The 12,693-nt window shown below is 55.4% G+C and overlaps 4 protein-coding genes across 4 annotated transcripts; 1 reads left to right on the top strand and 3 right to left on the bottom strand.

Annotated features, from left to right (window-relative positions):
• Positions 1-97: 97 nt before the first annotated feature.
• Positions 98-2,019, bottom strand: PHACADRAFT_185687 (uncharacterized protein). Its single transcript, XM_007397456.1, has one exon. It carries the CDS (start codon positions 1,967-1,969, stop codon positions 302-304), a length of 1,668 nt encoding a protein of 555 aa, XP_007397518.1. The 5' UTR covers positions 1,970-2,019; the 3' UTR covers positions 98-301.
• Positions 2,020-2,277: 258 nt separating this feature from the next.
• On the bottom strand, positions 2,278-4,875 carry PHACADRAFT_258980 (uncharacterized protein). Its single transcript, XM_007397455.1, has 8 exons — positions 4,588-4,875; positions 4,347-4,534; positions 3,899-4,295; positions 3,398-3,845; positions 3,170-3,342; positions 2,686-3,117; positions 2,526-2,624; positions 2,278-2,466 (listed from the first exon to the last, which is right to left on the bottom strand). The coding sequence occupies exons 1-8, from the start codon at positions 4,804-4,806 to the stop codon at positions 2,413-2,415; spliced, it is 2,010 nt and encodes a 669-aa protein (XP_007397517.1). The 5' UTR covers positions 4,807-4,875; the 3' UTR covers positions 2,278-2,412.
• A 1,560-nt stretch (positions 4,876-6,435) lies between these two features.
• Positions 6,436-9,185, top strand: PHACADRAFT_258978 (uncharacterized protein). The gene is made up of 13 exons (XM_007397454.1): positions 6,436-6,468; positions 6,523-6,568; positions 6,962-7,562; positions 7,626-7,678; positions 7,733-7,842; positions 7,910-7,918; positions 7,994-8,024; positions 8,220-8,263; positions 8,352-8,465; positions 8,524-8,573; positions 8,631-8,745; positions 8,810-8,861; positions 8,928-9,185. The coding sequence occupies exons 3-13, from the start codon at positions 6,964-6,966 to the stop codon at positions 8,975-8,977; spliced, it is 1,227 nt and encodes a 408-aa protein (XP_007397516.1). The 5' UTR covers positions 6,436-6,468; positions 6,523-6,568; positions 6,962-6,963; the 3' UTR covers positions 8,978-9,185.
• A 475-nt stretch (positions 9,186-9,660) lies between these two features.
• On the bottom strand, positions 9,661-12,413 carry PHACADRAFT_163231 (uncharacterized protein; the record flags this gene model as incomplete). The annotated part of the gene is made up of 11 exons (XM_007397453.1): positions 9,661-9,804; positions 9,863-9,982; positions 10,035-10,093; positions 10,147-10,261; positions 10,327-10,425; positions 10,473-10,584; positions 10,640-11,019; positions 11,075-11,286; positions 11,339-11,838; positions 11,891-11,965; positions 12,028-12,413. The coding sequence occupies 11 exons, from the start codon at positions 12,411-12,413 to the stop codon at positions 9,661-9,663; spliced, it is 2,202 nt and encodes a 733-aa protein (XP_007397515.1).
• Positions 12,414-12,693: the final 280 nt, after the last annotated feature.

Raw genomic sequence — 12,693 nt, 5'->3', positions numbered from 1 at the left:
TTTGATTACGTTTATACTTTCTTGGATATGTATACACGCTGCTTAAATGTATAAGTGTATCATATATTCACAGCGAGGACACCCTGTTTCTATAGCTCGAGCGGATTGATTATCATGAAACTATTGTACTACGGGAAACCCACGTCGAGCACATGTGTAGCTGAAAGTAGAGCATTCACTCTAAAGACGGCACATGAGCTAATACGAGACAGGCACCATGGCTACCACAAATACTATGCCTTTACATGGCTTGTTGCGCCACAGCGTTAAGAGACACGTCCTACTCGCCATGTTACCCGATTTACTTGTCGTCATCGTGGCTTCGGAGTTGTCTAATGCCTCTTATCTCCCCAACTAGCGCCCCCAGCTTCGAAAGAGTCCGATGAGACTTGTCCTTGGAGCTCATGCCGCCACCGAAGTCGATGTCAAGACACTTCACTTCCATACCGCGCTCTTTGCGATCGCCCGATAGCCGTATTAGCAGCGACATGAGAGTGTCGGCCAGTTTCTGTCTCTCGCGCTTGCTCCAGGAACTTCTTTTCCATGCGGAGAGCGCTAGCTGTTCGAGCTTGGGAAATGCCACAGGGCTCCGCTCCATGAAGCTGAAGAAGGAGGCGGCAGTATCATCGTCGTACACAATCTCAATCTCGCGGACGTCGGGCAACTGCGAGACTGCTTGCCAGACTCCTTCCGTCTTGATATTGAGGGGAGTTGTACGTATATCGACAATGTTTATCTTCGAAAGGGGATACAACGACGTGAGCACCTGTATTGGGACGTCGCTACTATCGTGACCCGTTCCTGCGATAGCGATCTCACATCGCGGGGAGTAGTCGTCAAGCCCCGGTACCTCGCGCCCGTCTCGGGTCGTACGCTCGGTGGTGAGGTACTCGTCATATATGCCGATGTAAACCCCGTTCGCCCGCCATGTATCGAATGTCATGGCAAGAGCGGGCCTCGGTGGGTCACCTAGGGCGTCTTTCCCAGATGCTTTGGCAGCAAAAGCACCAAGGATGTACTCAGCCTCCTCCTTCATGCAGTCTTTGTATGTCCGCAATCTCATCAACGTATCGGCTGAGACGACCAAGTGGTTAAGGAGGGTTGCACATGCGGTACCGTTTCCGGGGTCCGTGAAGTCTAACGTGCGGAGCCGGGGGAGCGTGACTTGTCTGGTTGGCTTTGGCACGACGCGAAGCGGAACGTCAAGAGGGGCTACAGCTTCCAAGTAAATTTTCTCCAGGGAAGGTAATTCTCCTAGGATATTGACCCAGTTTATGGCGCTGATTGTGTTAGGCCGACGCTCCTTGACCCGGAGTTCCGCCAAGGTCGGCCGAACCATGGCTTGTACGACATTCAGCGATGCTCCTGTACAATCGAGACTGGAGAGGAGGGGCCATGAAGCATTTGAAAGCGTGGGGAGTGGTGTTTTGGATGACGGGATGCAGCATTTTACTGTGAGTCGGCGAAGCCGGGGAGCATTGAAAGCAAAGCCGTCGCCTTTCTCGGCGAGTTCTATGACGCCAGGCGACAGACGGAAGGAAAGATCTTGTATTCGGTGCATGGCCCCAAGTACAGCTTGCAGAATCGGTGTTGGCAGCTCCATACTGATGCTGACCTGCAAAGGAGCGCTGCATGACCGTTGGAGGAATGTCGTTACGCGATCATAATCGTCACTGCGGAAGTGGATATGACTCCAGCATCGGGGGGCACTGAGTGCAGCAGCGCGCCATGCACGGCAAACGAATGTGACAGCCAACCAATACTGCGGCTTATCGTACGTTTGCTCGTCGTAGCTGCAGACTAGCTCGTAGAAGATTTCGGCGAGCACCTCAGGGGGTAGGCGGCCAATAGGAACGAGAGCATTGCGCTGCGATTTTATTGCAAGTGCTTGGGATGCTAGTCGCTCAAACTCTCGCTCGATGCTCTTGAGAAGGTCGTCTGCTTGCGCAGGTGTATTCGGGTGAATCATTCGCAGTATTGGTGTACGCTGGCGGTACAAATCCTTCCTGCAACACCGCAGTTTTATAAGACATAGTACCATCAAGTCAAGCGATCACGATGACACAAACCGAATCTCGAGATACAGCCCTGCTGTCGAGTCGCGTCTTTCAATATCTCAGCGTCTGCTCGCAAAAGATACTAAGCCTGGCGCCAGAGTCACGTGCACTCGCGAATACTCCATTGGGTAGAACTATTCGGAGGACGTAGACGAATTGAGGTGTTTGAATGCTACGACGGAAACGGAGTCACAAGGAGAATGTGGAGGCTACCTTGGGGCGATGACACATAGCAACCTGGGCTTACGGCTTACTGCCAGTGTATGCAGCTGCAAGCAGGTATATCAAGCGCGAGTGCCATGTTCGTGAACAAGGTATAAACAATGCAAAAGACGGAAAGAAGAGATCCAGCAAACTACCGCCGATCGGTCTTGCCCATCTTCCGCTTGCCAGAGAAGAGGTGCTTGGGCTATAAAAGACGGCGATCAGTGGCCGAGACGAGGGAAGAGGTTCGGTAGGCAGACGCACCATCTTGACCTTGATCGCACGGTCGGACTCTCCGGCCTTTGCGTGCATGTTCCGCTCTCTCTGACCCAAGTTCCGTAGCTTGACGGCCTTTGCAACTTGCTGTAAAAACGCAGCAGACGGTCAGCAACGACAGCGAAGATCGGGGAATACAAACACTCACAGCCTCGTCCCGCATGCCCGCGAGCTGCCGATTCGACCTCGGCCCGCGCCCCGCCTTGGCGATGGCCGCGCCCGAGTTCGCCTTCGTCCGCTTGCTCGGCGCGGCCTCCTCGTCGACGTCCATCCACTCGCCCTCTGCGCCCCCTTCCATCTCCCCGTTGCCGTCGACGTCCATCTCCGCGTCCTCGTCCTCGCGCTGCCGTTTCCGCTTCGCGCCGGCGACCTTCGCGAGCATCTCCGCGCGCTCTTGTATGCGGCTCGGGTTCAGGCCCGCCTTGGTCATCCCCGTCGTCAGCTCGCTCAGCGTGCGCAGGCCGGCGGTGCGCGGCAGCCTCGCGGCGTTCTTCATCGCCTTCTTCGTGCCCTGCGACTGCAGCTTCTTCCTGAGGTTGACCTTGGCTTCGGCAGCTTCCCGCTCGTCCTCGGAATCAAACTAGCAAAAAAGATTTAGCGTAGGGGTTATGGCTGATTACGGTGAGGCGTACGATGTCCTCGTCGCTATCGTAGAAGCCCTCCGCTTCCAACTTCTCCTCCTCGCGCTCCAGGGCCTCCAGCTTCTCTATGATATCAGGATCAATAAAGTCTGCGACGTTTTTGCCGTCCACGACTTCGGGGATGACATCCTCCTTCCATTCTGGGTTGGCCAACAGCCAGTTCTCTGCAGATGCGGTGTCAGCTACGGTACACACGCGGCACAGGCAGAAAAGACTCACTCTTGAGGTTGATGTTGTACACGCCGGGACCACCCTCCCCGGCTTCGATATCACGTTCAAGCCTCCGGCGTTCGGGGTCGCCTTTGTCGTACTTCTGCTTGTTCTTGATCGCCTCGGGTATGAACGGTTCCCGGACGATGTCGTCACGGGCTTTCGGCTGCGCGACGTGCAGGCGGTTGAGGATCGAGTTGACCTTGTTGCCTTTCAGCTTCGCCTCGACACGGTGCTCGAGCAGGGCGTCGCACGCCTTGTTTTTGAGCTCCATGACACCCTCGTCGGTGTAGCACGAGACCTGGACGTTGAGCACGCCCTCGCTGTTGATGATTTCGTCAACGAGAGTGCGGTTCTCGGGCGAGAGGTCATCGAGCCGTGTAACGTCGATCTTGTTCATGACGAGCATGACGGGCTTGTTCGCAAACAAGGGCCTGATGGAGTGGAAGAGCTTGCACTGCACATGGGATGAGCGAATCGTCCCCATCTGGACAGACAGTACTCGCGCACCTGAGCCTCCAGTGTGTAGCCGCATTGCTCACTGAGATCCATGAAGTACAAGACGCAAGCCTTCAAATGCGCAAGGGCAGTGATACTTTGCATCTCGATGGTGTTCATGTCTTCGAGGGGATGATCGAGAATCCCGGGGGTATCAATGACCTGCCATCGCATGTAGCGGTAATCGAGGTGGCCGATAAAGAGGGACTTGGTAGTAAAGGCATATGGCTGGACGTCGACGTCTGCGCGGGTGACTTTGTTGATGAAGGACGACTTGCCAACGTTGGGATAGCCGCAGATCAAAAGGGTACGGGCGGTTGGGTCGATAGCTGGGAGACGGGAGATGTGTTGTCTAACCTGCTCGAGGTAAGCGAGAGGGTCCTTTTGGCGGCGCATGATGGTCGCCATACTGCAATATCATGAGAACAGTCCCCCTTGACGGGAGTACACGCCTACGCACCGACCCAGTGCAGCACGTTTCAGCTGCTTACACCGGTACAGACTGTCGCCGAACTTGAGCAAGCGAACATAATCCTTCGCTACGTGGTCGATGAGATGCCTGGCTGTTCGTAGTTGGCCAAGGGCGAGCTTGTAGTGGTTCTTGTCATAAAGAACGTTCATTAATGAGGCCAGGAAGGGGTGCAGATCCTATAGCCATGCATTCAGCATCTCGTTAATGAACACAGCGTCCTCCGCCATACATCGAGCATAGGGAACTCTTCCAAGATAGCGCCGAGTTTCTCGTCAAATGAGTCCTGCGTGAACTTGACTTTGCGCATGTAAAAGTTACGAATGCGGCTTATTTTAAAGTTTTTGTGGATGACGGTGGGGGTCTTCCTCTGTGTTTTGGAGAGGACAATGTCGAGGAAGTCCGCCGCCGTAGGGACTGGCGCGATCGCCTTCAACCCGCTCGTCGACATCTTGACTCTAGCAGATGATTACAGTAGAAGTACAAAGGATAGAGAGTCAAGCAGGACTGGATGAATAGGCCCTGGGTTTTTTGTCGTCAGTGGCGGCGGTGAGGAGCTCGTCGAAGTCGCCGCCTCGTAAAGCGCCAGGATTCACCTTGCAGAAATTTTGAGCTTGTGGATTAGGGTTAGGGTCAGATCAGATCAGTGCTTCCGACGGCGGCTCCTAGTATGGAAGCTTAAGTTACGAATATGGAAAAGTGGAATGTCTCGGTTCAAAGATGCTCATGCCATGGACGTCAGAGTACAACAACGAGCCAGGAGACTGGAAAAAACAGCGAAGCAGGGCGTATCTAAGCTCTACCAACGGGTTTCGATCTTACCAGCAGTTTTCTCGAGGATCGTGCCGATGTTACCACGGTGGATCTACGAGAAAGATTCTTGCACATGGTGGGGGCAATGCATCCTTTACTACTATCAAATTGATCCCATAAGCGGATGCCGAAGCAGATGACGCGAAGAGTGGACATGGCGCACGGGGTGTCTCGAACACCGAGGAGGCGTCCATCACGGCGTCAGTGGACAGCGCGGACCACGGTAGGCCGGACCACGAAGGAAGCGCCGGCGCTGCGCAATCTGAGAAGCAACCACTGCACATACGCCCTGCAGCGATCGAGCAGCAATCAACCAAGGGAGAACTAATGATCCTTGAGACTTTCCTTAAGCATGCAGCTGCCATTGTGGCGCGGGCAGGATCCCGTGTTTGAGGGCAGATAATGCCGCATGCGACGCCTCGACGACAAGAGCTCGGATGTAGCACTTAGCCAGCGACTGTTCGGTAGCGAAAGGCGAACGTGAGTAGTGCCCTGGCATTTACAGGTGGTGTGACGTGGCTATCGGCGGGGCGCCGCGAAGGGGACAGTAGAATTGGCCGTTAAGCTTTGTTGTGGAGGGAGGCGTAGTGTGTCATGCATCTATTTCATCTCCACGTACGTCTGCATGACTGCCGTCCGAGTCGTACTAGGAGCAGGCTGATGCTTAGCACAAGGTCTCTGCAATTACAGTGATCAAAACGCTTCCGGAAGCTGGTCGCAGTCTCGGATGGGGACGATCGTGGCCCGACCAGGACGTCTGATTTCCGACTGTTGAGCGAGAAGGGAGCGGGAGACGCAGCCTTGCGTGTTGGGCGTGGTTTCTGGGCGTGATGAGGGCTGCTTCTGCCATCGTGACACGCGCAAGGGCGAGGGCGATGGGCGCGCGCGGCGCGGCGGCGAGCGAGGTGGACCATGCGGTGAGCGGCGGCTGCGTGGCCGAAGGGCACAGAGTTTTCCCAGAGATGTCCTGTTCGCAACTTTGACTGGAGCCAGAAGCACGGGAGAGCGTGTGCCTGACAATCAGCGGCTGTGCTCGCAGTGGATAAGTGCCGCCTGCTTGGGTTCTCCCATCACAGCGGAGTCCTTTCGTGGGACGCCTCTGTAGCGCCTAACATATCGTCAGTCCGTTAATGTATATAATGTATGTGCCCCCTGCGTTTCGTCCTCTGCGACTGACACTCTCGGCCTCGACCCAATTATGCCCAGGAGAACAAGCATCTCGGTTTATCATGCTGACGAGGTTCCAGTCGGCGATGAGGAGGCTATACGCATTTCAAACGCCATCGACGAGGAGCTACGGGTACGTCTCTTGACCAGCCGTCCTCGATACTCGACTGAGCAGATGTTGAGATAGCATGAAAGAGAACTGCGCAAGAAGAAAGCAGGCAGAGAGGTAAAAGGTAGGCCATTGGTCGGGCTAAAGCCCTTTGCGTAAAGTGTTTGCTAGGAATTCCGCACGGGGCCCCGCCTTTCATGCGCTGCCCTCTTACGTGCGCAATATGTGGTCAATGTGTGGGTAATCTGGGCGCGGCCCTCCGAGGTCGACCGTGCTTGCTACCGAAGCAAAGGCCCATGCTCACGCCCTGCTGCTGTCCCGTTACTAGGGTGGATGGGGCATGCGGCAACCGAATGATTAATTGCCCAATAGATATCACTGTCAGTGCGGTCGCAGTGCAGAGCACAAGGCACCTTGTCTTCGGCCACCTGCTGCCGCCTCGCTTCTGTCTTCCTCTTTTCCTGACGTTCATCGAAGCTTATCTCCTGCTCCTGTGCTCACCATGGCTTTCCCCCAGTCATGCTTCTCGGCCAAGCAGAATCTGGCAAGTCGACTCTACAGAAGCAGTTCCAGCTCTACTATGCCTCTCACAGCCTCGACCGAGAGAAACCACTATGGCGACCGATTGTCTATTCCAATATCCTCAAGGCGCTCCGCATGCTTATGGACGAACTTGACCGACGATACGGTTCAGGCACCTCGAGCCCTGGATCTACGCCTGGCACGAGCTCAATCCTAGGAAGCTCCCCTGCGTCCTCCGATCCGCTGTCCAGCGCCGAGTCCGCCTACCCGCTTGAGCTGTTCCCCTTGCTTCCGACACTCCAATCCGTCGTCGCCCAGGAAGACGCGCTGGCGTCCGAGCTTTCCGGCGGCGTCAAGGTCAGTGGCGGGCGGTCGGGGGTCTACGTGCGCGCGGGCTGGCAGGCTCTGATAACTCCGAACCGTGCCTGGCCTCTCACAGATATTCGCGACGCGGCGAACCGGCCGACTGCGGTGACGAATCAGGTTGCGGGATCCCTGCTACAGGCCCAGGGCGTCATTGCGCAGTTCTGGACCCACCCGCTCGTCCGCCAGCTGGTCGCCTCGCAGAGGGTACGGCTCGAGGAGCCAGCGGCGTTGTACGTGCCTGAGCTGAGGACACAACCTTAATTGCGTCGTGGCTGACACGTTGTCCGCTCTAGCTTCCTTGATAACATTCACAGGATAGTGCAGGCAGACTATTCGCCTTCAACAGGTACGCGCTCTACGGCTTCTGATCGCGCTCCACAGCGAACGCTGACTGGCCCAGACGATATACTTCACGTCCGTCTCCAGACCCTCGGTGTTACGGAACATTCCTTCGATATTGACATCGGGGGAGTACGGTTCAATTGGCTGCTGTACGACGTTGGTGGTGCCGTACGTGCTGCCGCCTGTGTGTCATATCCGTTGATGACTCACTGACCGTGACCATTCCTGCTTTTAGCGCGGCCAGGCAAGTGCATCCTTTCACACGCCTACTGCCACCATTTGCTGAGCTTCGCCCACTACCTGGGCACTGATAAATTAGCGGCATGCGTGGGTGCCATATTTCGAAGATGGTAAGCAGCTCGGGCTTCGTTTTCTCATTGTTGCTACGCTGCGCAGGCCAGCGCGTCGGGCATCCGCTCTTCCTGCTTCTCACCCAAATGCAGTCGCCGCTCTCGGCAGGGGCAGGCGAAGCCTCATGCCTCACGCTTCGCGCTAGTCTCCCGGCCCATCTTACTCACGCGAACGTTTCATTTGCCCTTATGCAGCGACGGCGATAATATTCCTCGCACCCATGAGTGCGTTCGACCAGGTACGCGTGACTCTTCCCACTGACGGCGATGAGCTCACCAGCAGCCTTCGCGGGCTCTTTCGTGTGCGTCCGGCGCTGGACGCTGCAGTACCTCGAAGAAGATCCGCGCACCAACCGGATCGACGATTCATTGCAGCTGTTCACGACGATTTGCCAGAACAAGCTTCTCGCCAAGGCCGCGCTCGTGTTGATGCTCAACAAGGTGTACCCACCCACCAATGCAGCGCATACTCACCACTGACCCGCGACGCCGCACACAGGCAGACCTCCTGAGGAAGAAGCTCGAGGCAGGGATCAGAGTACGAAAATAGTGCGTGGCGCGACGCGACGCGGCGGCAGTGCGAGCCTGAGCTGACCGTCCGAGCAGCATCTCCTCGTACGGCGATAGGCCCAACACCTACGACGAGGTCTCCGAGTACTTCCGCGCGCACTTCATCCAGACGCACCGCCGGAAGGACGTCTGGCACCGGGTGCTGTACACGGTACGCCCACGCCTCCTCGCCCCTGGGCCCGTCTTAATATCCCCGCGCGTCCGCGCGCCCCCAGCACTTCACCTCGATGCTCGACATCAAGGCGACCCAATCAATTATCATCAGCGGTGCGCGGCCTCTTCCGTCTGTCCTTCCCCCTGGATCTTCTCTGACGCGGTTTCGACCGAGCGCAGTTGGCGAGGCTATCATGCGACAGCACCTGGCCTCCGTGGGCCTATCATAGGTTCCGGACCCCCCCTCCCCTCGGATCAGGACTGGGGCCCTGGTGCCTATCGATCGTTGTTGGAAGCTGTCTGCGCTGTCATTGGATATCCGGTGGCCGTGGACAGTGAGACCTGGAGATTGTGGAGATGTAAACGTGAACGCTGTTGTACACACACTGTTTGACGTGAGCATTCACACGATGTAGGCGATATATATCTTAAACCCTGAGTAGCTAAGTTACTGCCATTGCTGCCGCAACATTTGACTGATGATTCAAGGCAAACCGGCCACGGCATATACAATCATGATCGCGATGCCGAAGCATTGCTATTAGAATTACTATCACGAAAGCACGTAATGTCATATATTCCTATCTAGCGCAAAGTCTGTTACACGAGGAAGTCGAGGGCACTGTTACAGAGAAGAAAATGACCATAGCCAGAGATGGCATAATAAATCAGAGACGGGGTAATAAAATAAAGAAGGAAGAGACGGGAGTAGGGGATAGTTTGTGGACGACAAACCGCCACGCCCTGTGGCATGTCGAGTTACGTGAGCATAAGCTATGGGGTATACAGATCAAGATAGCAACGAGAAGCGAGGGACTGAGAAAGACGAAAGAGCGAAGCACATTATAAACAAAGTGAATATATATATACCATCCGTCCGCGGCGAACAGTGGAAAAAGGATGAGTCGCAGACTCAATCCCAGTCTATCGCAAAGCCCTTGGTAAGGGGCTTGGCAAGGCCAATTTCGCGATTGGCCTCGCGCTTGAGCCAATTCAAAGCGCGCTTGTCTTCGCGTAGATAGGGTTCAAGAACTTCCAGGCAGCGGCGGTTGTGGTCCTGTATCACGGAAGCGCTTGAGTCGCCAGGCCGTGCAGTCTATACCGAGCGAACGCACCTTAACCCACTGCTTCTCCTCTTTGGACAACGTGTCCGGGCTGACCATCTTCGTCTGGATGGGCACGCACGTCAGACGCTCGAAGCCGAGCCATATGTGCCCGTTGAACTCGTGCTTTGTCTAGGGGTTAAAGTTAGAGCCGCCCTGCATACGCGAGTCCGAACGGACGTACCGTAATGCGCTTTACGAACAGCGCCGACTCGATGCGCATGCCCCAATGTCCGTCTTTATCTATTGGAGGCTTAGTCAGCAGCAGGAAGATGGAACGAACAGTGTCCACGTACAGAAGCCAGGCTCATTGGTAGTGACATGCCCGGGCACGAGAGCGACGTCGCTCGAGAAACCGTGGGGACCTTCGTGCACATTGAGGAATGATCCGACTCCATGCCCGGTGCCGTGCTAAGATGGTAGTTACCGCGGTAAGTCCAGAAAAACGCGCAATATTAGAGCAAAGATAGACTAACCATGTAGTTAAGGCCATCCTTCCAGAGCGCCTTACGGGCCAAAACGTCAAGCTGCTTGCCTGTTGTCCCTTCAGGGAAGGTAGCGCTGTCAATTGCAATCTGCCACCACGTCAGGCGAAGTCACATTTAATATCGATAATACTTACATGGCCCTGTAAAACGCGAGTGTACGCTTCGATCATCTCTGGCGTCGGTCGGTCGATGATAATTGTCCGTGTAGTATCGCACGTCCCGTCACAGTACTGCCCTCCGGAGTCGCTGGGGTACCTCAATGAGCGTCCACTCACATAAAGACGAAAATTGGTCGACTCACTTCAGGTATGGCGTGTCTCGCTCAATCATGATGTCGTCCTTCTTGTGCGGAACGTAGTGCGGAAGCGCGGCATGAGCGCCTGTCGCCGAGATGTTCTCGTACGCAAGACCCCTGTAATTCTTGCCCATCCTCCGGAACTCTGTCAGCCGCCAACCCGCCTCGTACTCCGTGATGCTGTAGCCCTGGCTCATCTTGTATTCGAGCCATGCCAGCCAGCGGACGTACGCGACGCCATCTCGGAGGTAGGCCGCCTTGAGGCCCTCGAGCTCCACCGGGTTCTTCACGGCCTTCCATTCCTCGATGACCGAGGGCAGGATGGTGTATCGATAGGATGTCAACATCAGAGATATCGCGTAGGACGTTTGCGGCGTAATGATAATCTGAAAGACCGAGTAAGCGAAGAGCGATAGAAACGAGCGAGATGAAACTCCTTACGCGGCCGTCACCCCACTCTTTCCTTCGCATAAATGTCCAGACGTCATTGTAGTCACGCCGCTGGACACCTAGCGTTTTGAGGTACTCGTCGACGCCGTCTGTTATCTTCGCAGTATCGACGAACAGAACAGTCTGTTCGACCGATACAAACAGATACGCGTGAAAAAGGGGATTGAAAGGGATGTCGTCACCGCGGAGGTTGAGTAACCAGGCTGGATGATGTAATCAGCAAATAACGCCTCACCGACCGGGCGAGTGACTTACCAATGCAAGCCAAATTGGAGATTAGCGTCCCAACCTGCATCTGGCCAGGAGTCGGCGGGGTCTTGGAATAGCTGGGCACCGTAGGTGGCTGTTCCTTGATCCACTCCTTCAGCTTAGCGAGCTTCTTACCCGCTTCCATCCCAGTGTACTTCATTGGCTGAACGTATACAGGCTCTTTCGACCGTGGAGGCTTCTCCTTCCAGATGAGATCGATGAGGTTCTGCGGCGGGTAGAACAATTTTGACCCCCTGGCCTGCAACTGAGAGTTGAGAAGGAGCGCCTTCTCATGTGCAAGCATCCGTGCATCGATACCGATACGCGCGTCCTTGACGCGGTTGACAAGGAAGTCGATCCAGTCGGTAGGTCCGCCGACTGAGCCGCCTTCGACTAAGTTCCAGTTGCTATCAAGCTGAGTACGGGCTTGAAGCCAGTACCGTGAGTCGGTGACGAGATATGCGGCGGTCTTGGAGGCAATGGCTATTCCAGCAGTGCCGGTGAAGCTATATAAAACAACATTTAGATCATGAAACTCAAGTCAGGCCAAGAACTCACCCAGAGATCCATTCTCGACGCTTGTCGCTGATGGCGACATATTCAGAACCATGAGCGTCCTCACTGGGGATAACACTGGGAACGGGTATCCAGTCTATTAGTTAATTACGAGAGAAATACTCAGTAAGGATACGCACTAGTAATCCAAATTGTCTTTCTTCATCAATTCCCGAAGAGCGTTCAGTCGGTCGGTCGTGTCGTGCGGCTGGTACGTGTCTTGATCATTGATCTTTCTCTCGAGCGCGGAACCGACTAGTGTGCTAGACGAGCCAGTCGATTGGTATGTCGGTCGCCGGTGTAGGTCGACAGCAGCAGCAGGAGCGGGCGGGGCTTGGTCAATAACTTCGGTGAACTTACTTCGAGCAGAGGTCGGAGTGCCGGACCCACTCCCTCTGCTCTGCCCGCTGCGGCCACTCGAGCCCGAAGCGTGCGAGCGGAAGGTGTTTGAGCGCGAGTGTTTGTTCCCGGCGGGGTTGGTGTAAGACAAAGATGCAAGGTCTGTGGTTATTTGCCGCGTCTGCATGTGCTGCGGATGCGCGCCGTCGTGCTCTATCGGAGACTGTTGAGAGTTCATAGAACTAGACGATCCAAAGGGGGATTGGTAGATCGGCGGGTGTGAGCCATCTGACTCGGGATCAAGGTCTAGTGAAGGCTGCTGCGCGCGCCCCTCGAATTCCCGTTCTCTTTCTTTCTCTTTCTCCATCTTCCCTACTCCCCAACCGTATCCAAAGCCCCATTTCTTCGACCCTCCTCCGTTGTTCGATATCTCCTTCGCTTTGTTCGACTTAGCGTTGGCGGTAGTG

This window comes from Phanerochaete carnosa, assembly GCF_000300595.1.
Source record: "Phanerochaete carnosa HHB-10118-sp unplaced genomic scaffold PHACAscaffold_6, whole genome shotgun sequence".
NCBI lineage: Eukaryota > Fungi > Basidiomycota > Agaricomycetes > Polyporales > Phanerochaetaceae > Phanerochaete > Phanerochaete carnosa.
This window is presented reverse-complemented; position numbering and strand designations above follow the sequence as displayed.

Excerpts from the sequence above, each read along its gene's own strand:
- PHACADRAFT_185687 (XM_007397456.1), bottom strand. The coding sequence starts at position 1,969 with ATGATTCACCCGAATACACCTGCGCAAGCAGACGACCTTCTCAAGAGC.
- PHACADRAFT_258980 (XM_007397455.1), bottom strand. The coding sequence starts at position 4,806 with ATGTCGACGAGCGGGTTGAAGGCGATCGCGCCAGTCCCTACGGCGGCG. Across the intron at positions 3,343-3,397 it reads GTACAACATCAACCTCAAGA|AGAACTGGCTGTTGGCCAAC; the intron begins GTGAGTCTTTTC and ends CCGCATCTGCAG. Across the intron at positions 3,118-3,169 it reads ACGATAGCGACGAGGACATC|TTTGATTCCGAGGACGAGCG; the intron begins GTACGCCTCACC and ends CTTTTTTGCTAG.
- PHACADRAFT_258978 (XM_007397454.1), top strand. The coding sequence starts at position 6,964 with ATGCTTCTCGGCCAAGCAGAATCTGGCAAGTCGACTCTACAGAAGCAG. Across the intron at positions 8,574-8,630 it reads GGGATCAGAGTACGAAAATA|CATCTCCTCGTACGGCGATA; the intron begins GTGCGTGGCGCG and ends CCGTCCGAGCAG. Across the intron at positions 8,746-8,809 it reads GGCACCGGGTGCTGTACACG|CACTTCACCTCGATGCTCGA; the intron begins GTACGCCCACGC and ends GCGCGCCCCCAG.